Raw genomic sequence first — 23,947 nt, 5'->3', positions numbered from 1 at the left:
GGAGTTTTCAGCCACTTTGAGTCTCCTTACAGGAGAGAAAGGCAGGGTATAAATCCCAACTTCTTCTTGGAGAAAAGTGGAAGGAAAGCATATTAAAACAAACTCGAGCGCAGAACCGAGCATCAATAAAACTTTGTTTGCTTCTGTTTACAATGAACAAAGATTCTCTCCTTTTGCATTGTTGAAGGCTCCTGTGTCCAGAATCCACTGTTATGGCTTTTCCAGGTTGTGTGGCCATGACCTGCTGGCTTTAGCTAACATCTGGTGCTGGTATTTTCCGAGGCATGCCACGGAAAGATATGTACCTGGAGACAAACGCGTCTTACTGTGACATGCCTCTGAAAACGCTGGCCATGGAGGTGGGCGAAACATCAGGAGCCAAAACCCAGGCCACGGGAAACTCGCAGAAGTGGGGCCGTTTCTGACATATTTCCCATAAGAAAATATACATGCATTTTCTGAAACGCTGTCATCCTAACCGTGTTTGCGCAGACCCGAACCGCGGGATGGCTCCCTTTAATTCAGGGTAGGGGAATGCACCCCTCCAGCTCAGCAGCAAGGGGGAGATTGACAGCTATTGATTGGAGACTGACAGCCCCAGGCTGGAATAAAAGCGGATCGCCTTTGACGTGCACCAGATGCCTTTCGTCCAAGGGGGAAGGGTCGCCAACACAAGGCCGGGAAATGCCTGGGGATTGCGGGAAAGGGACCTTCGTGGGGCACAAGACAGAATCCGCCATAGGAACGGATAGGAGCGTAGGATACAGTTGGAGGATAAGGGATATTGTTTCTCCAGGCTCCACCTGGAGGTTGGCAGCCCCAGGAAGGCCACCCCGCGCAGGCGCAGCCATTTCCTCCAGCCTCCACCTGGAGGTTGGCAAATCCTGCAAGGTTACGCGACGTCATCACGCGGCTCGGCGTCGCCATAGAGACGTCCCCTTACGCATGCGGGCCGCGTTTGCGGCGTTGTCGCGTATGTCCCTCGGCGGCCGCCGTCCCGCCTCCCAGCCTGCGCACGGTCGCGGGGCGGGGCCGACGGAAGCCGGGCAGGGCGCTGCGGCGCGAGGCGACTCCGGCGGTGCGTGTGTCGCCGCGCAGTCATGGCGGCGGAGCCCGAGGGCTTAAAGGGGGGCGGCGGCAGCGTGAGGAACCGCGGAGGCGTTCAGCGCGTCGAGGGGAAGCTCCGCGCCAGCGTCGAGAAGGGGGACTATTACGAGGCGCACCAAATGTACCGGACGCTTTTCTTCAGGTACGCCGAAAGGGGCTGCGCGCGCACCTCCCCCCTCGTCTCTCTCCTTCGCCCCACCCTTTTCCAGATGTTTCTAACGACACGGCAGCCCCGGTGACCGCTTGGACCCGCCCACGCAGCCTCTCCCCGCACGCCGTTGGTCGAGCCGGCCGCCGCTCTCGCGGGCCTGGCGCCTGATTGGTCGGGAAAGAGGGAGGTGGTCTGCCTGCGGCTTCCTGCGTAGGCGAGAGAAAAGGGAAGGGGGCTCCGGTGGGCGGCCGGGAGGAGGGGGCGGGAAATGCCTGGCCGGAGATGAGCCCGCGAAGCTCGGGGAGGGGGGTCGGCATTTACAACAACCCCGAGAGGAAGGCCAAGACGGGGAGAGGACGAGTGATTCAAAGTCATCCACTCCGTAAAGGTTCACAACAGCCCTGTGGGGTGGGCTAAGCCAAGACTGGCCCAAGGCCACATGCTGCTTTTCACCATATTGCCTCCCTCTCTTTTGTGGTCACAACAATCCAGGGAGGTGGGCTAAGCCGAGACTGACCCCTGGCTGATCTATAGGTGAGCTGCCCCCTCACCTGCTGCCTGTCAGCATACTCCCTTCTTCTGCTTGTCATCACAACAACCCGGGAAGGTGGGCTAAGCCGAAGCTGGCCCAAGGTCACCTGCTGCTTTTCAACCTATTCCCTTTCCCTGCCTTGTCATCACAACAACCTTGTGAGTAGGCTATGCCAAGGTTGCCCCAAGGACAGCTACTGCCTTTCAGCATTGGCTTTCTTGGCCATCAGGTTCAGCTTGGCGTCTACTAAGACTCCCAGACTCCATTTCACCTGTAGTGTTGTCAAGCCAGGGGTCACCCCTCCTATATCTGTGCATTTCATTTTTTCCGTACTGTGGCATGAGAGAGCGAGACAAACTCATAACAATTTTGTCCGGAAACGTCTGAGGGGCTGTGCTGGACCACAGAAGGTCCATCTAGTCCACGTCCCATCTTACACAGTTCTTCTGGAGAGCCAGCAAACAGGGACAGAGGGGTCTCCTCCCGTGTCACGTTCTTGTACCAGTATTTATATTTTGTTTGATACATTTCTGCACAGCATTGCACCCGATATAAGCCTGTCATGTTTAAATGAATCAAAAGGCAGGCATCATACAACCTCAAAATTTCTCCTGGCAGATTTTAAGCTAAAGCAGGTTGGGCTCCACAGAAAAGGTCCCTGCCCTTATGGTTATAGATCTCTCTTTTTTTAGGGGAGGTGAGGGAGAGCAAACCTTGTTGGGAAGTATATTGTCGAAGGCTTTCACGGCCGGAATCACTTGGGTGCTGTGTGGTTTCCGGGCTATACGGCCGTGTTCTAGCAGCATTCTCTCCTGACGTTTCGCCTGCATCCGTGGCTGGCATCTTCAGAGGATCAGATCCAGCCACGGATGCATCTTCAGAGGATCAGATGCCAGCCACGGATGCAGGCGAAACGTCAGGAGAGAATGCTGCTAGAACACGGCCATACAGCCCGGAAACCACACAGCACCCCACTTGTTGGGAAGGTTTTACAGATCGTCTGGGTCTTTAGGTATGTGGAACCCAGGATATAAAGGGCCCAAAGCGGCACCTCAAGCCGGTTCTGGGAAGCAACTCGTTGCTGCTGGTACAATAATTGCAGTCACAAGTAATTTTTTTCTACTGAGCGTGGAAATTCCCTTTAGACACCGTGACTAACAGCCAACAATTTAACTATTCATTTTTGTGCCTGCCCTGGCTGGCTTCATTTGCTGCACGGGACAGCCCTGCGAGGCCGGCCTGCTGGCACCCACGACTCAATGGGGATTTGAACCAGCCTTCCCAGCCAAACACGAACCACTGCCCTCCCTCCCTCCCAGACTGACTTACTGCGGCATGTTCCTTTGTGGACTACGAGCCCTGTCCTTTGGCTCAGTCCAGTGGCCATAGGTGTCAGACGGGATTTGGCACCCTGAAATATAGCAAAGGCCTTTGGCTTAGAGGACTTCAAGAACAAGTTAAGGAGTTTGCTGCTGGCTAGTTGTGATGGTTGCTAAATAAGCCCCCACCCACCCACCCACTCACCCTCCCATGTTCAGAGGTATTAGACCAGTGAGGTTACCGGCTGTCAGCAATGCTGGTGACCCCTATAGCAGTGGTTCTCAACCTTCCTAATGCCGCAACCCTTTAATACAGTTCCTCATGTTGTGGTGACCCCCAACCCTAACATTTATCCATTTTACAGATGGAGAACACTGATGCAGAGAGTCTTAGGCGACCCCTGTGAAAGGGTCGTTCGGCCCCCAGAGGGGTCCCGACCCACAGGTTGAGAACCACTGCCCTATAGCTTTATATGCCTTCTTGTGGCCTTCTGAAGGTAGCGTTGATGTATGTTTGGTTTATTCCAACTCCCGCTAGCATCCCGAGCAGCTAGATATCCCAATAGAAATGCAAGCTTGGAGAAACTCGCTGAAGAAATACAAGCTGCACAGTTTGTCGTGCTCTGCCTGCGCCCTGCAGAAGCCCAGGTGACGAATAAACCTGTTTGCCTGCAGCTCTGTTGTAGATCAGTTTGCTTGGAGGCGGGATCCATGGGGCTTGCCTCTGGGCGGGCTTGGAATCAAAGCATTTCTGGATTCTTAGTTTTTGTTAGCGGGCTGAGCTTCGTGGAAGCGGCGTGAATTTCTGCACCCCTCTGAACTCTGGGCAGAGAGTAGTCAATTCCGGTGCACCACAATGAAACCAACTAGGCTTAAGACAAGAGTTAAAATATAACACTGTTGTTGTTGTTGTTGTTGTTTTTAATCATCCCCAAGCCAGAAGGTTTTCCAGAACTGCCCACCCCTGAACTATAGGTGAGTTTGTTGGGGGATAGAGTTTTAGCCGCCACCCCACCCAAAGCCCCTTCTGTATGCACTAGGTCTGTGGTGGCGAACCTATGGCACGGGTGCCAGAGGTGGCACTCAGAGCCCTCTCTGTGGGCACGTGCAAACAGAGTCTCCCCCCCCACACACACATCTAGGCTGGCCTGGGCCGCTGGGCTCGATTATTAGCATTAAACCTAAGACTTAGGTTCATTCCGCACACACAGAATAATGCACTTTCAAACTGCTTTCAGTGCTCTTTGAAGCTGGGCGGAATAGCAAAATCCACTTGCAAACAGTTGTGAAAGTGGTTTGAAAACACATTATTTTGCGTGTGCGGAAGGGGCCAGTGTAGGTAACCCTGATAAATGCTGTTAAACCCCACTGATTTTCATGCGAAGAACTGAGGTGCGATCCTTCACCTGGGAGTTAGCTCAGTTGCTGGCAATGGGGCTTGCTTCTGAGTAAACCCACCTAGTTGCACGGTTGGTTCAAAGCAGAGCCACCGACCACCATGAAGCTTACTCCCAAGTAACGCATGCCTTGGAGCTAACCATTTTTTTCTAAACTAAAACCTCAGTATTCAGGTTAAATTTCCGTGTTGGCACTCTGTGATAAATAAGTGGGTTTTGGGTTGCAATTTGGGCACTCGGTCTTGAAAAGGTTTGCCACCACGGCACTAGGTCATACTTTGCACATGGATAATGTGCAGTTCAAGAGTTTGTTCTTGGTGATTACACCTCATGCCAGAGGAAGTCGCTTAAGCAGAGTTTGTGCCCTTTTACCCGAGGTTAATGAGGGATAAACAGCGGCTGCCAGATCCGTATTTAGCATGTAAGGCCAGGCTCCCAAGTTTCAACTGTAGAGAGCAGGGGGCGAATCCGATTCTATCTGCATGTCGCTGAGGGACTAGGATGTCAATAGGTGAGAAATCCGCAGACGTGCAAAGCTGCTTGACGAATCAGATCGCGGTGGGCCTCTCTACTTTCGAGGATTGTCTTTGCTGGCCGATAGCTGCTCTTCAAGGTCCCAGCCGAAGGTGGCAAAGGAGGATGGGATTGGAGAAGAGACTTAACATGCCATCTTAAACAGAGCTGCATCTTTCTAAACCAATTTACATAAATACACAAAGGGGAACGCAACTCTGCTTAGCATTACGTTGGTGATATCATTGCCCTGGGAGTCACTACCAGACTTTTCTTGGGTTTGGCAGCTGGACGGGAGAAAGCAGGATTTGGGAGTAAGCCGAGCTGAGTTTTGGGGTAGGTGTATTTGGGCCCAGCCCACGTGGGAGGGCCAGACCTCCATCCCCCTGAACCTTGCTAACTGAGTTGGCTGTTCACCTCGTCAGCGTACTGCCTTTTTTCTAGCTGGGGGTGCACTTGGTTTCTCTCTGATTCCCTTCCCCTCAAATACAAAACGCTTTGCAAACATAGGAACCTGGAGCACATGGGATGGCGGGTGGGAGGTTTGAATTCCAGAACACGCGCTAAAGAGCGCAGGCATTTGGCAGAAGACCCTGGAGCCGTTTTGGTCCGGTGAGAATGTCACTCAGCCGCCACCACGCCCAGTCGCATTGGTGAGATTGATACGGCTCTCTTGCTTCTCTGCAGATTTATTATTTCACCCACCTATTGAGGCTTTGGTGTGTCATTTCCAAAGCTGAAACATCCTCATTTGTCCTGCTTTAACTGGTATCCTGGATCAGCTCAGAATATTATCTCTTCCCATTCCCTGTTCTCAACCTTGAGCCTTCTGGAAGCTCTAGGCTCGTCTCAATACTTTGCACATTTAACAATCGCGTAAAATAAAATTACAGACGTGGAGTACCGCCTGACGCCTGAGCCATGTTCTTCTCGCTGCTGCAGATTACCGCCATTGACGATCGTTACAGCATGCGACTGAATTTGCTCAATCTATGATAACCCATTTTCCTTCCCAGAAGAGTGGGGGGAACCCACAGTATCACTCCTTCTGTACCAAAAACACAGACAATGTTTGTTTCTCTTTCCCAAGCTTGTTATTAGTTTATTGTACTTTGTGTGCTCTGTTTCCACGGCACACAGCAGCATGTTTGGTTTTCCCTCTTTGTGACAACAGGCCTGTGGAGTAGATAGGACAAAAAGGAAAAATCATGTATGTGTGTGAAAAAGGATCCAGCTGGTCCACCCAAGGTCTCTCGGGGATTTGAAGCCAAGTTTCTAAGTACAGGGCCGAGCCCAGCTTCCGAAACGCTGTAGACTTTTAGAACTGAAAATTAAAAAAATAAAATTGAATTCTTAAAGCGGTGAAGGTATTGGATGGCATAAAGGTCATGTCCTTGTAAAAATGGAATAAAACTCCTGGTTATAAAATAGCAAATTAGCCCGAGCCAAACCATCCCCCCCCCCAAAAAAAAATTCAGGTGTCTTATATGAGGAAGAGGAGTTTGGATTTATTCCCCCGTCTTCTCTCCTGTAAGGACATTCAAGGTGACTTCAAACTCCTTCCCTTCCTCTCCTCACAGTAGACACCTTGTGAAGTAGGTGGGGCTGTGAGAGTTCAGAGGCTAGCCCAGGGTCACCCAGCAGGCCTCATGTGCAGGAGCGGGGAAACTAATCCAGTTCACCGGATAAAAAAGTCCGTCACTCCCGTGGAGGAGTAGGGAATCAAACCCGGTTCTCCAGATTAGAGTCCACCTGGTCCTAACCACTACACCACGCTGGCATCTCAACTGAAAAGATTTACCTCTGATCTGAAAAGATTCAATTTTTGTAAAAATTGAATTTGCCAATGAGGAACTGCTGCATAGTATTGATGGGGATAAAATACAGTATTCACATGAACCGTCATTCGACATGCATTTCTGGTTCCCCTTCTACGCTGTGGATTCTTTTATATGGCTCAGAATACCTAACAATGGGTGTAGAAGGGTGCGTCTCTGCTTCCGAGTGAGTGAGTTTGCAAATAGCACATCATGCAGTCAAGTGTTGTTCTGCCAGTTCTATTTACTGGTAAGTAATGCAAATCACCACTGGGGCATTCCTAATTGCCTGCAGTGGTATGTTTTAGGGGACTCCGAATGTGATCGAGTTTGCATTTTAAATTCTTCGCAGCCTCGGCTGGAAGATCTTTGTCCCTTTGTGTTTATTCAGCTCAGTTGTCACCTTTAATTCTCTGCCTTCCGTGGAGTCGTTGCGTTTGCCGAATGGCTTTTAGCTCGTGGCAGAAACCACAAAGCTGCTGAGTTGGTCAAAAGGCCCTGCGACCGGCCATTCCCAGTGTTCAAAAGGAGGGCGCTGGCAAATAATCAGAGTTCCCAGAGATCGACAGCTAATTCCTCGGCAGAGTTGGACAGGTGTAACTCTTGTTGGGACTGCACTGAAAAGCAAGCAGTGGTCTAAATTGGTTGGGTTTGCCAAAATACAAAATTTCTCAGGGACTTGAGTCTCTGGCAGCGTGGCCGTAAACAGTGCCACCCTTCCAAGTCCACTGAAGTCAACAAACTCTCTATACTTTTATAAGTGGGGTGTGTTTGGGATGATTTGACCTGCAGCTGTTCCTTTTTGAAACAGCGGCTGGAAAATGGAGCATAGCGAACCCCAGTTCCAGTCAGCTTAGCGATGAGGAGCCACGAAGGCTCCCTGGTTTCATAGCAGCTACCTAGCTCGTTCTTCCAGCGTGGTGATGAAGAGCAGTGGACTCTAATCTGGAGGACCAGATTTGTTCCCCACTCCTACATTCCTGCTGGGTGACCTGGGGCTAGTCACAGTTCTCTCTGAACTCTCTCAGCCCCACCTACCTCACAAGGTGTCTGTTGTGGGGAGAGGAAGGGAAAGGAGCTTGGAAGCCACCTTGAGTCTCTTTACAGGAGAGAAAGGCAGGGGATAAATCCAAACTCCTCCCTTTCTTCCGTGGTTCAGCGCTTCTGTTCAGGCCACGTAATTTCCATAAAGTAACTAGATCAAACAGATAACACCTGGGATCTTTTGTTACGAGCGATGTTTGGATTTAGACTTGCTTGCCTGTGCCAGGAACCCAGGGCAGCAGCAAGGCAAGATTCATTATCTAGACTCTTACAAGAACTTCCAAGGGTATAATTAAGCTGCAGTCCGGGTTGTGGCGTTGTGTGCTAAGCAAAACTCTTTTGCCGAGGGAAAAAAGGCCTTTAATGGCTTTGATAAAGTCTGAAACGCATCCTCCCTGTTGACTTAATTCCGCTTCTGATTACAGGGTGTGGACAAGTACCCCTTCCTCGAGGTTGCCCACGCATTTTCACGTCTGTTCTCACAGCCGTAAGAGCTAGAAGGCTGCAGTTGTTTAAAAGAAGCTGATGCCACTGTGTTATCTATGCCCAGTTGCACACAGTTAAGAGCAGGCCTTTTGCGTCCTTCGGAAATAAGGTGCCGCAAAATACTTCCTTGGGTGAACGGACGTAGCATGGGACACTTAGAGGGGTGCAATACCGAGGAAGGGTGTTTATATTCTGGCTTGGCACACAATTGGCAAAGGGAGCCGCCATCTGGCCACTGCCTGACCCCGTTTGTGGCCACTTTGCCCCAATTAGGGATTTGGGTGTGGGGGAAGCAGCGGCTGGCAGTGGTCATGGTTAAGAGTGGGTGAACTCTCCCAGGTTGGATTCCCCACTCCTCCAGCAGTGGCGTAGGAGGTTAAGAGCTGGTGTATCTAATCTGGAGGAACCGGGTTTGATTCCCAGCTCTGCCGCCTGAGCTGTGGAGGCTTATCTGGGGAATTCAGATTAGCCTGTACACTCCCAGCTGGATGACCTTGGGCTAGTCACAGCTTCTCGGAGCTCTCTCAGCCCCACCCACCTCACAGGGTGTTTGTTCTGAGGGGGGAAGGGAAAGGAGATTGTCAGCCCCTTTGAGTCTCCTGCAGGAGAGAAAGGGGGGATATAAATCCAAACTCCTCTTCTTCTTCCACACGAGCAGCAGACTCTCAAACAATTTATGGTATCTTGCCCATCAAAGGGCCCCCAGTAACTTTTCGCAGGAGGCATCTGCACACGGGTCTCGTGGCGACGTGTTCTGGGAACCTCTCTGTTTGTGTCTCTCTGTGCAGGTACATGTCCCAAGGGAAACACGTGGAAGCAAGAGAATTAATGTATTCAGGGGCCCTGCTGTTCTTCAGTCACAATCAGGTAAGGCCTTTCGCAAAACCGGGCAGAGACACTGCAGTATACGATGCCCACAGTTTTCTGGGGGAAGGAGACACAGGACGTTCGGATTTGTGGAGCTCGCAAGGCACCCAAGCAATCTGTTAACCCCTGGGCTCGCTCTGAGGCCCCCAGTGAACGCCAGTGTGCCAGCTGGCAGCTCTTGTCACGTGATGTGTCTTTTCTCCTCTCTTCCATCCCTTCGAGACTCACCTTCCCAGCTCCTAAACACAATAACGCAGAAGGCTGATCTCAGGGGTGCTCAGTTTGCTGCCCCCCTCCCTTTGACATCTGGCAAGATCTTTTAGGGCACAGAAGCAGGGCATGACGCACGTTCCCCTTCTCCCTGTGAAATGCTAGTAGAAATTTTAACAGCCAGCAGAGGCGGGAGGGGAAATTGGGGGGACCAGAAAAGGATTGGAGCCAGCCGTCCAGCTTTTCTGCTGGTGGAAAAGGCGGCGGCGGGGGGGGGGGGGGTCTCTCTTTTGCGATGCAGACGATCGTGGGCCCAGCATAGAGAAAAGAAAGATGGGGTGGGGCTGGACCAAGGGGTGAATTGCTGCATCCCAAAAGGCAGGCGGGGCGATCCAATGGGGCGTTTGGACTGTGGCAGCCAGCCACGGCGTAATTATGGTACCACTAGTCAGCTGCCTAAAGGGTTTGGGGTGGACTTCACGCTGCCTGTTGAGTGTTTCTATAAAGTTCTCCCCTAGCGGCGCTCAGGACCTCTCTGTGCTCTCCCCCCACCCCATATTTCATAGCAAAATAGCGCCGCTGATCTGTCCATGCTGGTTTTAGAGTCGCTGGAGAAATCGGATGCTAAAGTGACCGATGAGGTCTTAGGTGAGAAGTTTCTCTTTTTCTTTCTTTTACTGTTGTGAACATTGGGTCTGTCTGTTGCTTGTTGGTTGCTTTTTGTTATTGTGGCATCCCAGCGGCATGAGCCGGGAGACCCCGCCAACCGTTTTTGCTGAGGCCCGTCAGCTTCCCTTTTCCAACACTGTGCCTCCAGAAGCCCACAGCCAGGGTGTGAAGGCAGTGCCCGTCCCTCTCTTTGCCCGTCTAATACATGAGAGGCCTGCCAGAAACCACCTTGTGGTCGGCATCTACTGATGATACCACCGCTGGTCCCCTGACCACATGGCTGCTTTTGTAGACAGGGCAGGATCTTTGGCGCTGTCCCGTCCCCAGCACGCACAGTCTTGTAGTGCCTGCTCAGTACTTGATCTCTCGTGCCTTTTCGGCTGCCAGCCGCCCGTGAGCACCCGGCTTGGCTGAGCTCAGGCCACCCGTGGGTTGATCCCTTCCTTGGTCAGATTGTCTGACTCAGGAAAGTCAGCGTTTGGGGATTTTCGACTCAGCCTTCAGAGCTCTGCTGCCTGCATGCTGCGCTGTCAGGGTGCTGCCGCCATGGAAAAGCCATGTCAAAGCCCTGCTTTGTTCTGATTTCTTTCCTAGAAAACCTGGCGAAAGTGTTCAGCTTGATGGATCCGAATTCCCCCGAAAGAGTAGCTTTTGTATCCAGGGCCTTGAAGTGGTCCAGTGGAGGCTCCGGGAAACTTGGGCATCCAAAATTACACCAGTTACTTGCCATCACGTTGTGGAAAGGTAGGTCCAGAAAAATCATGAATGTTGAGTTCATACTTCCATAGATACGGCACAATATTCTTCCAACACATTCCCAGGGCATCCTGTGACTGGATTTGACTGTGCGGGATCACAAAATCCACTTGCAATGATCACTGGAGTGCATTATCCAGTGCCCTTGGAAGGACCCTTAATCTGTGGTTAAGAGCAGGTGCACTCTAATCTGGAGAACCGGGTTTGATTCCCTGCTCTGCCACTTGAGCTGTGGAGGCTTATCTGGTGAACCAGATTAGCTTGTGCACTCCCACACATGCCAGCTGGGTGACCTTGGGCTAGTCACAGTCCTTCGGAGCTCTCTCAGCCCCACCCACCTCACAGGGTGTTTGTTGTGTGGGGCGGGGGGGCGAGGGAAAGGAGATTGTAAGCCCCTTTGAGTCTCCTTACAGGAGAGAAAGGGGGGATATAAATCCAAACTCTTCTTCTTTTTCTTCTTCATGTCCTCGAAATAAGGGAACCCTGGCCCCTACGTGGCTTGTGAAACTCCTTTCAGAAGCGAAGCACAGCTTCCGCAGCCATTTGTCTGACCAAGTTGGAAGCTGGGAAATCTTCCTGCCACCAGAAAAACAGAAATATTCCCTCGGGTTCCTTGGGTGTGACTAAAATAGCTCCTCAAATCCCGCCCAGGGTCTTGTAAACTAATGATGGCTCTGCTTCGCCTTGGGGAAATGTGTCAAGAGAAGGGAGTCGGAAGAGTCTTGGCGTTGACACGCCGTGCCTCTTAACTTGTGCTTGTCCCCGTTTCTAGCCATTTGGATTAGCCTGCAGATTCACCAACTCCTTGATCTTAAATCTAGGACAAACGCGCTCGATTAGGAATTCAGCCGGGTGTCTCGGCAGACTTTTATTTTAGGTAGCTGATTTCCTTTTTAGCCCTGCGCGACACACTGGGCACGGTGCCATCCAGAGCAGCGTGTTGTCATCCTGGGCGCTCCGCCGCAAGACAACATGCGTCTCCTGAAGTCTGAATAGCGTTCATAGTGGTCGTAGCGTCTGTGTGCCTTTCCCCCCTTCCTTTTAATTGGTTCGGAGGGAGCTCGGATTTTTCTCCCCGCATCTTTTCCCAATCCAAGCTGACTTGCCACGATACAACTAGACAGGAGTTCATTAGCTCCTTAGAAGCTTTTCAAAGTATAAGCTTCCGAGAGTCAAAGGTCTCTTCGTCGGACACTTGACAAAGGAGCTTTGACAGTCGAAAGCTTATACCCTGAGAATCTTCTGGTCTCTAAGATGCTACTAGACTTAGATCTAGCAGTTCCCAACATGCTGGTGTAGTTCTTAAGAGCAGCGAACTCTAATCTGGAGAACTGGGTTCGATTTCCCGCTCCTCCACTTGAAGCCTGCTGGGTGACCTTCAGCTAATCACAGTTTCTGAACTCTCTCAGCCTTACCTGCCCCACGAGGTGCCTGTTATGGGGAGAGGAAGGGATTGTGATCGTAAGCCGCTTTGAGGCTCCTTAAGCTAGAGAAAAGAGGGATATAAATCCAAAACTCTTCTTCGCCTCTGAAATTCTCCCTTTTTCAGTTGTGGAGTTATGGCTGTCGATGGCTGTGGTATTTCTGTCGATGGCTGTGGTATGGCGAATGGAGAGCTGGCTTGATTAATCTTTCTGTTTCCTATCCTGGTCCAACCCACCATACCCAAATATTTCCAAGCTTCCTATACCCCTATAAACGTTGACACTTTTTTTTAAAAAAAGAAAAAAACTGAAATTTCTTGGGATTCTCAAGTTTTGTAAGAACACACGTGCTCTCCAGGTTGGTCCAAAGGGTGTGGTGTTCTCGCAAAGGAAAACTGCTGACATCAAGCCAATGTAAGCTTGAAAACAACTCCTTTGGCCTCTGTATTCTTGGGGGGGTGGGGTGCCACAAATTGTCCTTGGTCTTCGTTGTGAGCGTTGCTCCATTTCCTTCTAGAGCAAAACTACTGTGAATCTCGGTATCACTTCTTGCACTCCACGGACGGCGAAGGATGCGCGAACATGTTGGTGGAATATTCCTCTTCCCGGGGGTACCGCAGCGAGGCAGACATGTTTGTCGCACAAGCGGTCTTACAGTAAGTGTCGCCCCCCCCCCCCCTTCACCGTATGCATTTTTTAATATGTGGAACTTAGATTTTAGATCTCATTTAGACATGAAAACCTTAACTGGAATATAAGATGCTGTACGATCAAATGACAATAGATATAAGCGTTCTTCTTGTATCGTATAAATTGTACCGTCGAATTTTAATTTTACAATAATTTAAAAATCGATAACAAAAAATATTTTCAGAGGGAGCCATGGCTGAGCAGTAGAGTCTGCGCTTAGCATACAGAAAATCTCCTGTTACTAGGGCCAGATAACCAGTGCGGTGTAGTGGTTAGGAGCAGGTGGATTCTAATCTGGAGAACTGGGTTTGATTCCCCTCTCCTCCACCTGAGTGTCAGAGGCTTACCTGGTGAACCAGAAGTGTTTCCGCACTCCTGCATTCCTGCTGGGTGACTTTCTGCCAGTCACAGTCCTCTCTGAACTCTCTCAGCCCCACCTACCTCCCAAGGCGTCTGTTGTGGGGAGAGGAAGGGAAAGGAATTTGTAATCCGCCTTGAGTCTCTTTACAAGAGAGAAAGGTGCAATATAAATCCGATTCTTCTTCTAACAGGTAACATGAAGAGTAGACAGTTCTGACTTGAATGACTCTGCAAAGGGCACTTTTGTGTGATCTGTCTAAGGCTGTCACTCGGGAATGTGCCTGAAGTGTCACCTGAACCAGGTGCTTCCTGGCTTGCCCTCTTAGCTCTGCCTGGCCAAATAGACCTGGGAAACTGCCCCCCACCCCCTTTAAGGTGGGAACAATAGCAGTGACTCAAGAAACAAACGCACTGCATCAACCGCTTATATTATCAGTATACCAACAAACATTAAAGCGCAAACAGTGAAAAAGTGCAAAAACCAACAGTGCAATAATCTCATACAACTCTATACGATATAGCACATCAATCACTATAGCAGCTCTTTGGTGTCGTCTTCAAACAGTCCTTTTAATTAGTCCGTATATATACTAGGACGAAATCTCTCTCTTGAAGACTATCAACCGATTTCAACATGCTGCGTTCCCTGTATTCCGTCAAACCGACTTGCTGTACGTATGATAGATAAGCGGACTGGTCTTGGGCAAGTCCGATAGACACATTTAACGGGTTGCGCTACTGTAACCGTTTTCGATTCAATCTTCTTCAGATTATGTTTAATTCGTCAGTCTTGGTTGGGATCTGTTCAATATTCATATATATAAATAAGTTTTTAAAAATTTTATACATAACAACGTTTTATCATTTTAACAATTCCATATTTCATATTATTATTAGCACAAAAATATATTTTTCTTATATACATATTCAATAAATATTTTATAAATAATTTTAAAACACTTACAATTCTTCAAGGTGATATTCTCACATCCCTTCTTTTTTCCTTCTAACTAGGCGTAATCTCTCACTTCATTATTTAATGCTCTTTGCACTTACTCCTCTCAGCTGTATCCAGTTCTCTATTTCTTAAAGGGATATACCCAGTTTGGGGTTCAAAGATAACATGAAAAGTCGATCTCTCTATTGAGACCCTTTGCTGTATATGATTCTCGAACAGCTTCCCAGGGCTGACCTGGACAGGGAGCATTTCAGCTTGGTCTGTTTGCCCTTTTCAGATTCCTCTGTTTGAAAAACAAAACCAGCGCACTAGTGGTTTTTACGACCTACACCCAGAAGCATCCTTCCATAGAACGGGGCCCTCCTTTCGTCCAGCCCTTGCTGAACTTCATCTGGTTTCTGCTCTTGGCAGTGGACGGGTAAGGCCCCTTCTAGTAACACGATCACTTTGTTCGCGTTTGCCTTCTCGCCTGGTTTTACATTGGGAAGCGGGGTGTGTGTCTCTCTTCTGTTTCAGAGGGAAGCTCACGGTGTTTACAGTATTGTGTGAACAGTATCAGCCTTCACTGAAGAGGGATCCCATGTATAACGAAGTAAGTCGCTTTCAGTCTGTGCAGTGGCGCCGTTTCCATAGAAACACCCTAACAGCGTAGTGTAGAAACCCTTCTTTTCATAGTTCTCACCCTTGTGATTTGCTTGTGTGTGTGCGATAGTGTCTGGAATGCTTCCTGACTTAAAAGGGGAGGGAATACCTTGTTATATATATCATATCTTAGATTGGCTGTTGTGGGTTTTCCAGACTACATGGCCAGCATCTGGTACATTTTTGCTCTCAATGTCGTCCCCCCCCCCCCAAAATCTGTGGCTGGGGTCATTAGAGGCACGTTGTTGTAACCGTGACATGTCTCTAAAGATGCCAGCCGTAGACTCAGGTGAAATGATGTGAGCAAAAAAGTACCAGATCACAGCCTGGAAAATCCACAAAAAGTACCACGCAGCCTGGAAAATCCACAACAGCCCATTGGTTCCGCAACACAGCTTAGATGGGTGATGACGATTGCTTCAGAAGGTAGCCATGTTTGTCTGTGGTAGAACTGATATCATAGCGAACGGGTTCAATCAGGTATCCTGGAAACCTCGCTCGACTGCAGTCCCACCCTTTATTTTATTGCATGTCTAAAAAGATCTGTCGGTGGAGGGAGGTTGTGTCGTGCCCTGTAGTTCGACCTTTAATTCTGCTGGCAGGAATCTATTAGATCGCTCCCCCCCCACCGCCACTACCACACCATGTGGACAGATTGCCAGCCATAACAGCTTTTCTTGTTTCCCCCCATCTTTGTAGTATCTAGACCGAATAGGACAACTTTTCTTTGGTGTACCCCCCAAACAGACGTCATCCTACGGAGGATTGCTAGGTGGGTTTTCGCACAACAGTATTTCACACTTCTGAACCTGATAGGAAGGGACCGCCACGAAATCTCATGCATTTGTTCAGTGTGCAGCAATGTTTTTAGGCAGCATCCCCCCCCCCCAAAAAAAGTGTTTTTAGAAAGAGGGTGGGGCTCTCACCAAGCAGGACTTCTGATTGGCTACTGTAGATCCGGTTGAATTAATGTCGTTTCTGTTAATTTAGCAAAGCTGGTTGTATTCTCTCTTACTTCTCTTTCCCAGCCTTTTAAAAAATTACCTCTTTTCTGCCCAGCTCTTGGGTTGCTTCTGTGTGCATACAAATAGCTCTGCCTCCTCCAGCAGCCATTTTCTGATTGGCTCCACCTCTTGCAGCCGCCATTTTGTAGCTGCACATACGGCCCTGTGTCAGAATTTTGGAAGTGCCCTCAAGTTCAAAATGTTCTGTGCATAGACATCACTCTGTCTAAAGGTCAAGTTTCCCCTTCAGTCGTGTCCGACCCTGGGGTACCCCTGCAAGCAGTGATTTCATAGGCAAGCCGTTTTTGTGGGGTAGTTTGCCATTGCTTTCCCCGACTATTCTTTACCCCCTAGCTATGTGCTAGGTACTCATTTACCAACCAAGGAATGGATGGATGGCTGAGTTGATCATGAGCCAGCTGCCAGGATATCTGACCCACAGGGGGATCGAACTCCTGACTGTGTGAGTGGCAGTGCAAGCACTTAACCACTATGCCACATGGCTCCTCATCACTCTGTCTACATGCATGCAAATGAATTCACATCTTGCTTCTGGCAGTTTGAGGCGGAGGGAGCGGGGGCAGAAATCTGTGTCTTTACGTTTGGCTGTTTGGTTTTAAAATCTGCCCCTGCTCACAGAGGCACGCAGGGCATCTTGCAATATATAGGTGTCAAACTCAGGCCCTCCAGATGTTCCTGGACTAAGATTCCCATCAGCCCATGCCAGCAGGGCCAATTGGCCATGCTAGCAGGGGCTGCTGGGAATTGCAGTCCATGAACATCTGGAGGGCCTAAGTTTGGCACCTATGCTGTAATACATAAAGAGCGAAGAAATGCCAGAGAATAGTTGCACCATTAACAGATTGACCTTGTCTCGGACTTTCAGGCAATCTTTTGAACAGCCTGATGGTAGCCGGAGAGGAGGAAGACGGGGACGACGGGCAGGAAGACAGCAGCCCCATCGAGCTCGATTGATGACGTCCGGCCCTGCCAGGAATCTTGACAGCGTGTCGGCCCGCTTGGAAAATACACTTTGAGGGCAGATCCCAAGATCGTTTCTCGACAGGTCCAGGGGCTCCTCCGTTCTGTTATTTTTTTTTCCTTTTCTTTTCAAAGAAAGTTGCTCAGATGTTCATAATGTTTTGGTCTATATTATTTATGTAAAAACGGCAGCGAGGTAGCCCGGCGCGATCCTTTACGGACCTCTGACGCGCTGGCCGGTCATTGACTGCGATGTAGCCACCTCCCGTGATATCCGTAAGCAGTATTCGATATTCTCTCTTTCACCATCGCACTAATTAAAAACTGGACGTGGAACGTGGGGCCATTCACACCCACACACACGTATTGGAAAGTTTTTGTTTCACTTACCAAATTAAGCGCTCGTACTGCACAAAACAGCCTCTTGAAAGACAGGGTTTGGCCTGCGAGGGAGGCGGCCCGAAAGCTTTTTGGGGTGAGCTGGACAAGAGCCTGCCTCTTGTAAACAGGGAACCCCAAAGAACAAATCCCCTTCTATTGTAGGGAGATGTGTGGTGAGACCCTGTAAGATTTTAAGTGGTCCGTGAGCTACCAATCAATTCTTGCACCTCAGAGTCTCTTTCTGCACAGTAAAAATCTCGGAGCAGAATGTCTCTTCCTGTAATGTGCTGCTGTTTTTTGTGTCCAGAAGCTAAAACACCTCTCGTTCCCCCGAGTTGGCGGTTTTAGTTTCTCCTGCGGTTTGCCGATCCTGCCCCCGGCGCCCAGCCAAAACACTACGTTTCAGCCGGAGACCCAGCACGCAGAGATCGGGAACCAGCCGCTCCTCAAGCGAAGGCATCGCTGCGAATCTCTGGTTTCCGTCTTGTGGGATATTTATTTTTTATTAGATGATTTATCAGTCCGTTTTAACACTTCGTGTAAAGACAAAAAAATACGACAAGAACAAACTTAGAAGTAACCACAAATCACACACGCTGGCCTCCGTGCAAACCTCCGTCTTGTCTCGTTCGGCACGCAACGCCGGGTGTTAGAGGCACTGTTGAAAAATGAAATGGGCGGGGCGGGGCGGGGCACTATTTTTTCCACATTTAAGACAAAAGGCTTAGATGAACAACAGCAATCATGCATGAGGGGAATGAATGCATTTTTATTTCCTGTAAAAACCAAGCAAACAAAAAAGGATGGATTTGTGTTCATTGTTGAGTATTAAATAAATACTTTATACTGGGATCTGTTTGGATGCGCTTGCCTCTGGAACTTGATTGCAGATCAGCTGCTTTATAGGTGTCCGGCGAGGAATCTCTGCAGCGATTTGGCAGTTTTGGTTTTGCAAAGTGTTGGGGTTTTTTAAAAAAAAAATTCTTCTGCAGCTGTAGAGCTCTGCCTATCGAAGACAGTTCACGGTATATTTGCTTTTTTATGCTTTATTAACATGGGCAGGGGTGTGTGTGTGTGTTTTGTAGATTTTGCAAATCCATTATTTGACCGAAGGGACTACGGTTCTGGCCCCTTTCACTTTCTGGTAGTTCTTGTTAAAACAGACGGCAACTTTTCCTTTGTGCCTGTGTGTGTGCCGTCAGGTTACAACTGGCGACAACCCAGGAGAGCTATCAAGGTAAGAAATGTTCGGAGGTGGTTTGCCAGCCTGCCTCCATGTGGGCCGAGAGTGTTCTGAGAGAACTGTGACTGGCCCATGGTCACCCGGCAGGCTTCACATGGGGGAGTGGGGGATCGAATCCGGTTCTCCGAATGAGAGTCTACCAGTCTTAACCGCAACAAACAAAAATTTTCTGACGCCATTAACAAACTGTGGTTCTTTTGTGGGGGGTGGACTGTTTTAGCTGTTTTCATGTTTTCATGTATGTAATTGTTGTGAACTGCCCTGAGCCCCTTGGGGGAGGGCGGTGTATAAATTGAACAAACAAACAACACCACGCCGCTCTCATTGTTAACCCTACATTTATTTAATTGATTATCCCACTGCCATTTTATTGATCATTCCACACACAACACATATACCTTCACCCAAACTGGAGGGTGTGCTAGGGGTGAAAAGTATTTTTGGTCCACTCGCTTTGGTCAGCACTTAGCTGGGAGAAGGTAACGTGTGAACCCCAAACAGGTTATCAATAAGTGTGTCTCGATCCTCTCGTCTGCCCAGAAGTGTTTTTAAGCAGAACCAAACAGGAGACAGTAGCGGGCGGGATGCAGCTTATCCGTTTGTGGGTTCCTGACAGCAGAGAGACATTCCAGTCCTGGAATGGAGTTCCTTTATTTACAGTCCTGGAACGGAGTTCCTTTATTTACAGTCCTGGAACGGAGTTCCTTTATTTACTTTATTTGCTTCGTTGCCTTACCATTTCTCTGCCCCAGTGTTCAAGAGCAGGGCTTCTTTTATCCAAACTCTGAAGGACATCTTCCGTTGTACTGTTCAAGGCCTCCAAGCTGTCACTCTGCTCACGGCAAACTTCTCTTCTCATAGCTAAAAAAATCCATTTCCCCCCTCTGCTTACCCCCCCACCCACTTGTGACTTGCTTCCTTCTGGCGATGCTGCTTTGCCATAGGTTCTTTCCAGCTTTATCTTTGCGCTTGGAAGAGGAGGCCCAGAACTTAGTGGCTGCTCTTGGGTTGCTAAATAGGGGTGGCCATTTAAGCCTACTGCTTGGTGTAATGGCTGAGAGCAGCGGACTCTTAATGTCCCCACCCCTCTCCCACTCAGCAATTTATCAGCTCCCAGACCCCACCCTCCTTTGACCTGGTCAGGCTAGGTCAAGATATAGTGAATCCTGTTTTTTATTGTTGTTCACCGCCCTCAGCCCTTCGGAGGAGGGCGGTCTATAAGTATGATAAAATAAATAATAATAAATAATGTGGAGAACCAGGGTTTGGTTCCTCTTCTCCTCCACATGAAGCCTGCTTGGGTGACTTTGGGCCAGTCACACTTCTGCTGTTCCACATGAAGCCTCTCCAAACCTTTTTCAAAACAGTTACAGTTACAAAAGTTACAGTTCTCTCCAAACCTTTTTCAAAACGTTTTGAGGCAGGAAGTGAAACGTTCCCTCCACGAAGTCGCACGTCGTTTCACCCCCAACGTTTTACTGGCTGCCTCAAAACCTTTAAAACTAACGTCCTTTTAAAGATGATTCTCTGGTTGAAACGTTTGAAAACATCTTCAGCGACCTGTGCGATCTCTTTGAGACGTTTCCCTCGCCTCTGCGCCGTCCCCAGACTTTCTCCCCCGTGCCATTTTCTGAGCTCACTCTGGTCCCCTTTGCCTGTTTATTTGCACCATTTCTGCTGGGGTTTTTTTTTGGGGGGGGGGGGAGTGCAGCTATAGGTGCAGAGAATCGCAGCACAAGACAGTGAAGTCTTAAAGCTTCGATTGCAGATGCAGTGTAGAAACGAAGGGGGAAAACAGCTGCCGTAAATCATTCTGAGGGGGTGAGTGCGAATGTATGTCACGGTAAAAGGGGGTGGGGACTGAAAACGTTTTAGAAATGTCTTAGGTGATTTGTGCGGAAAGCACCGTAGTTCTGGGCTGGTCTGCATTGCTGGTGCCTGGGAGCATGCTAACTTGTGTCATACATGAAGTGAGCGAGTGTCCTTTTGTCGTTTTGCAGAAAAATAGAAGCTAAGAGGATCGCCTTAGAAATGTAACTCCATCCCATCTGCTCAAACTTCTGCAACAATCTTTGCAGAGTCGTAAAAGCTAGAGAGAACTTTTCCAGAGGATCGTTGTCAGTAATATATTAAACTGGTAAAACGGGCACCCGGTTTTCTAAAAACAGAGCAAAAATGAGGCTGGGAAACCAGCACCCACCTCCCCCAACATGTGTGTTTGTAGAAAAATTTCCCTGTGGTCCACTGTAGACATTTAAACCACTGGTTTTAAAAAAGAAAGCTGTGATACTAAATGTCACGCAGACCAATAAATTATTACTACATCAGCTGACTTGAGATGAGGACTCTTTTTGTGGCAGGGCAGGCAGGGCTGCCAACTGCGAGCTAGGATATTTGGGGGGAACGGGGCCTAGCAAGAGCAGGGGTTGGGGAGGGGCTGGGACCTCGGTGGGATATAGAGCCCTTGAGCCCACCTTATGAAGCCACTGTTTTCTCCAGGGTAACAGATGCCAGGAGATGGGTCATAATGGCAGGAAATGTGTATTTTAAATTTAATTACAAAGACTAGCATATACAAAGCCAACTAGTTGGTATTACAAGTGTTATTAAAATCAGTGCAAGGTTAAATGGTTCCTTCTCAACCTAAAATTCACAATAACATTCCTATTTCTATGTCAAAATTACAAGTAAAACCACTAAAGCTAAAGTACAATTTTAAAAAATCCATAATCCTTAAAATTGAGGCCAACTCATAATTTTTTCTTTTTACAGTATTTGTACATTTGCCATTATTTCTTTGTCTGTTCCATTAACCAAAACTTAGGATTTTCCTTTCTCTTCCAGTCAATGTTTAGTCAATGTTAAGTTAATGAAATTCTGCCTTTCAGTTTCTAACAGCTTGCAATCAAAAATAAGGTGCTCAGTAGTTTCTAATGAACCTTCATTGCATAAGCATTTACAATCCTCACTGGCTTTTAAAAAATATTTACCAGTTAAAACTAGTGTTGGTAAAGCATTGTGTCTTATCAGCATGAATCTTTTCCTGTATTGAGGAATGTCTAAAACGTTCATATATGATGCAATGGCAGGAGAAGTCTAGCTTGGAGGTGCAATGGCTTGGAGCATTCTCAAACAGGGCGATAAGCCTGAAATGACAACCGTGCAAAAATATAAGCTGTGATCAACGTCCCTCCCCCACCACGCAGAGAACTGAAGTGTAGAATGAGACCGCAATGCAGGGGTGGTGTTGGATCTCCCAGTTCTCTATGTATCCGCCCCTCCACTAAAGTTCAAAGAAAGGTGTCAAACTTGGGGGCACCGCAATATGTTAATAAATAAACTTTGCATGGTGGAGTGGAAGGATGCAGCCCATAACACAACGAACAGTAAACAGTGGCATAGCTAACAATGGTAGAGCCATTTTGTTCCACAAAGAGAAATGGAAGGTGCAGGACAGACTGGCTAGTAGCCGACACGCCTGACTTCCAGAATGCTGCAGAATGTGATGGGGCAGTGGAATTGTTATCCCTGGGGGTGAAAGTATACGAGGCCGTTATTTTGGAGGGAGAAGAGAAATTGGACAAACGAAGAATGAGTTTTTAAATATTTTGCACGAGACTGCGTGCCACGGAAGAGAAGTTTGCAGCGCCATGTCCGAATCATCCGTGTTCGGAGAAGGCCTTGGAGGGGAAGTGATATTTTGTTTTACGGGTGGAGCCGTTTGCAGTGGTGCTTCTCTGCCCCAAGGGACTCCGAATGCGTTTGCAGCAACGTCGGAAGCAAATGAAAGAAAGCGACGTCGCTCCCGCCATCCAAACGCCCACGTGAAGGAAACCTCTCTCGTTGCAAAACGAGTTGCTTCTGAAAGCTTGAAGGTGTCCTTCTAAGTGGGCCTGTGGAGAAGAAAGGAAACCTTGAAGATGTAGAAGAAATGATCCCCTTCTTTCGAACAAAGGGGGGTTGGGGACCAAATACAGTTGTACTGTATTTGGTTTATAGGTTATGCTGCTGCTGCTGCTGTTGTTTTAAAGGGATTTATCTGTGATTTATTGTATTTTAATCTGTATTTTGGATTTGTTGTATTTTACTTGTTAGTGGTTGTTTATTGTATACTCCCCAGAGCCCTTCGGGGATTGGGCAGTATACCAGATCCAATAAATAATAATAACTGTAGGGAAAAGAGAAAGTACCAGAACTGGCCCGCTGGCAAGCAGTCACCAGAAGGGGAAAGGCAAGTGAGCTAACCTTTTATATTCTGCAGACACCTTGGCTAAAGCAGAGCCCTTTTGGGAACGACAGAGGCCAGAAGCCTCTGTAGCTCTGAACTCTCTTTGCCCCATCTTCCTCACAAGGTTGTTGTTGCGGAGAAAGGAAGGTAAAGGAACTTGTAAGCCATCTTGAGTCTCCTTACGGGAGAGAAAGGTGGGGTATAAATCCAAACTCCTCTTCCTCTTCTCCCTGGGCCAAACGCCATCTTTCCCTCTGCGGGACTGTCAGTATCCAGATGGGACATGGCGATTTAGCAGAATGAATGTTAACTGATATGTAGGCGACAGAGAGAAATTCCCATGGAGACAATGACTGGGCAGCAGCAGACTCTATGATAGACCATAGAGTTTTCCCATCCCACTCAGTTCTCCCTCCTGACAGGCTGTGCTGTCCAATCTCTTCAGGCTGGAGACTGCCTGTGAGAAGCGTTCACCTTGCCCCCTGAACTCCTTCGGAGCCCCTGCAGAATGCATAAAACCCAACACAGCGAGTCCCTTTCTAAAAGATCCTAAACTGTGACGTGGGCCAGCTGTTTCAGGTCTTTCAAGTGGAGTCATTCTCCCTTGTGTTCTCCAGTGTTCCCCAGCCTGCCTCACTCACTGCGGGTTGGGCTGCTAAAGTGGCCCGTTGGCATCCTTCAGTGTTCAGGTAAAGCTCAGGGTGTTCAAATCGTCCAAAAATAAGCCCTGCCTGCCTTGACCAGCCTCACTTCTTTAGGGGGCAGAGCAAGAGGAAGGGGAGGGCGAACATATAGTGCCAGGTGGATATATTCAGGGGTGTTATTCCTCCGCTGTGGTGGGTGGTGGAAAGGGGGGCAGTTGTCTCCAGACTTCGTGCTGAAGGCACCTGTGAAGGAGATGGGGGTGGTGTTTACCCTCCTGAGCGCTGAAGAAATGGTAGGAAGGGGAGGGGGCGTAAATCCAGCTATTCTTCTGATGTTGCAGTCGCAGTGTGGCGTACTGAAAGAATGGCCAGTGGGCATTACTATTATTATTTTATTATTATTATTATTTATTAAATGTAATAGACCACCCGACCCCCGAAAGGCTCAGGGGCAGCGTGCAATAAACCAACAAGGAGACGGTGGTACAACGTAATATAAGCAATGTAAATCTGAAGGTGCGCTG

General features: G+C 48.7%; 1 protein-coding gene across 1 annotated transcript; it reads left to right on the top strand.

Moving 5' to 3' along the window:
• The first annotated feature begins 974 nt into the window (after window positions 1-974).
• GET4 (guided entry of tail-anchored proteins factor 4) lies at window positions 975-18,160 on the top strand. Its single transcript, XM_048494789.1, has 9 exons — window positions 975-1,249; window positions 9,155-9,233; window positions 10,010-10,091; window positions 10,707-10,856; window positions 12,810-12,948; window positions 14,578-14,718; window positions 14,817-14,892; window positions 15,642-15,714; window positions 16,833-18,160. The coding sequence occupies exons 1-9, from the start codon at window positions 1,101-1,103 to the stop codon at window positions 16,919-16,921; spliced, it is 978 nt and encodes a 325-aa protein (XP_048350746.1). The 5' UTR covers window positions 975-1,100; the 3' UTR covers window positions 16,922-18,160.
• Window positions 18,161-23,947: the final 5,787 nt, after the last annotated feature.

The sequence above is a fragment of the Sphaerodactylus townsendi genome, linkage group LG04 (genome assembly GCF_021028975.2).
Source record: "Sphaerodactylus townsendi isolate TG3544 linkage group LG04, MPM_Stown_v2.3, whole genome shotgun sequence".
NCBI classification, from domain to species: Eukaryota; Metazoa; Chordata; class Lepidosauria; order Squamata; family Sphaerodactylidae; genus Sphaerodactylus; species Sphaerodactylus townsendi.
The sequence above is the reverse complement of the archived record's forward strand: the minus strand, read 5'-3'. Positions and strand labels throughout refer to the sequence as shown.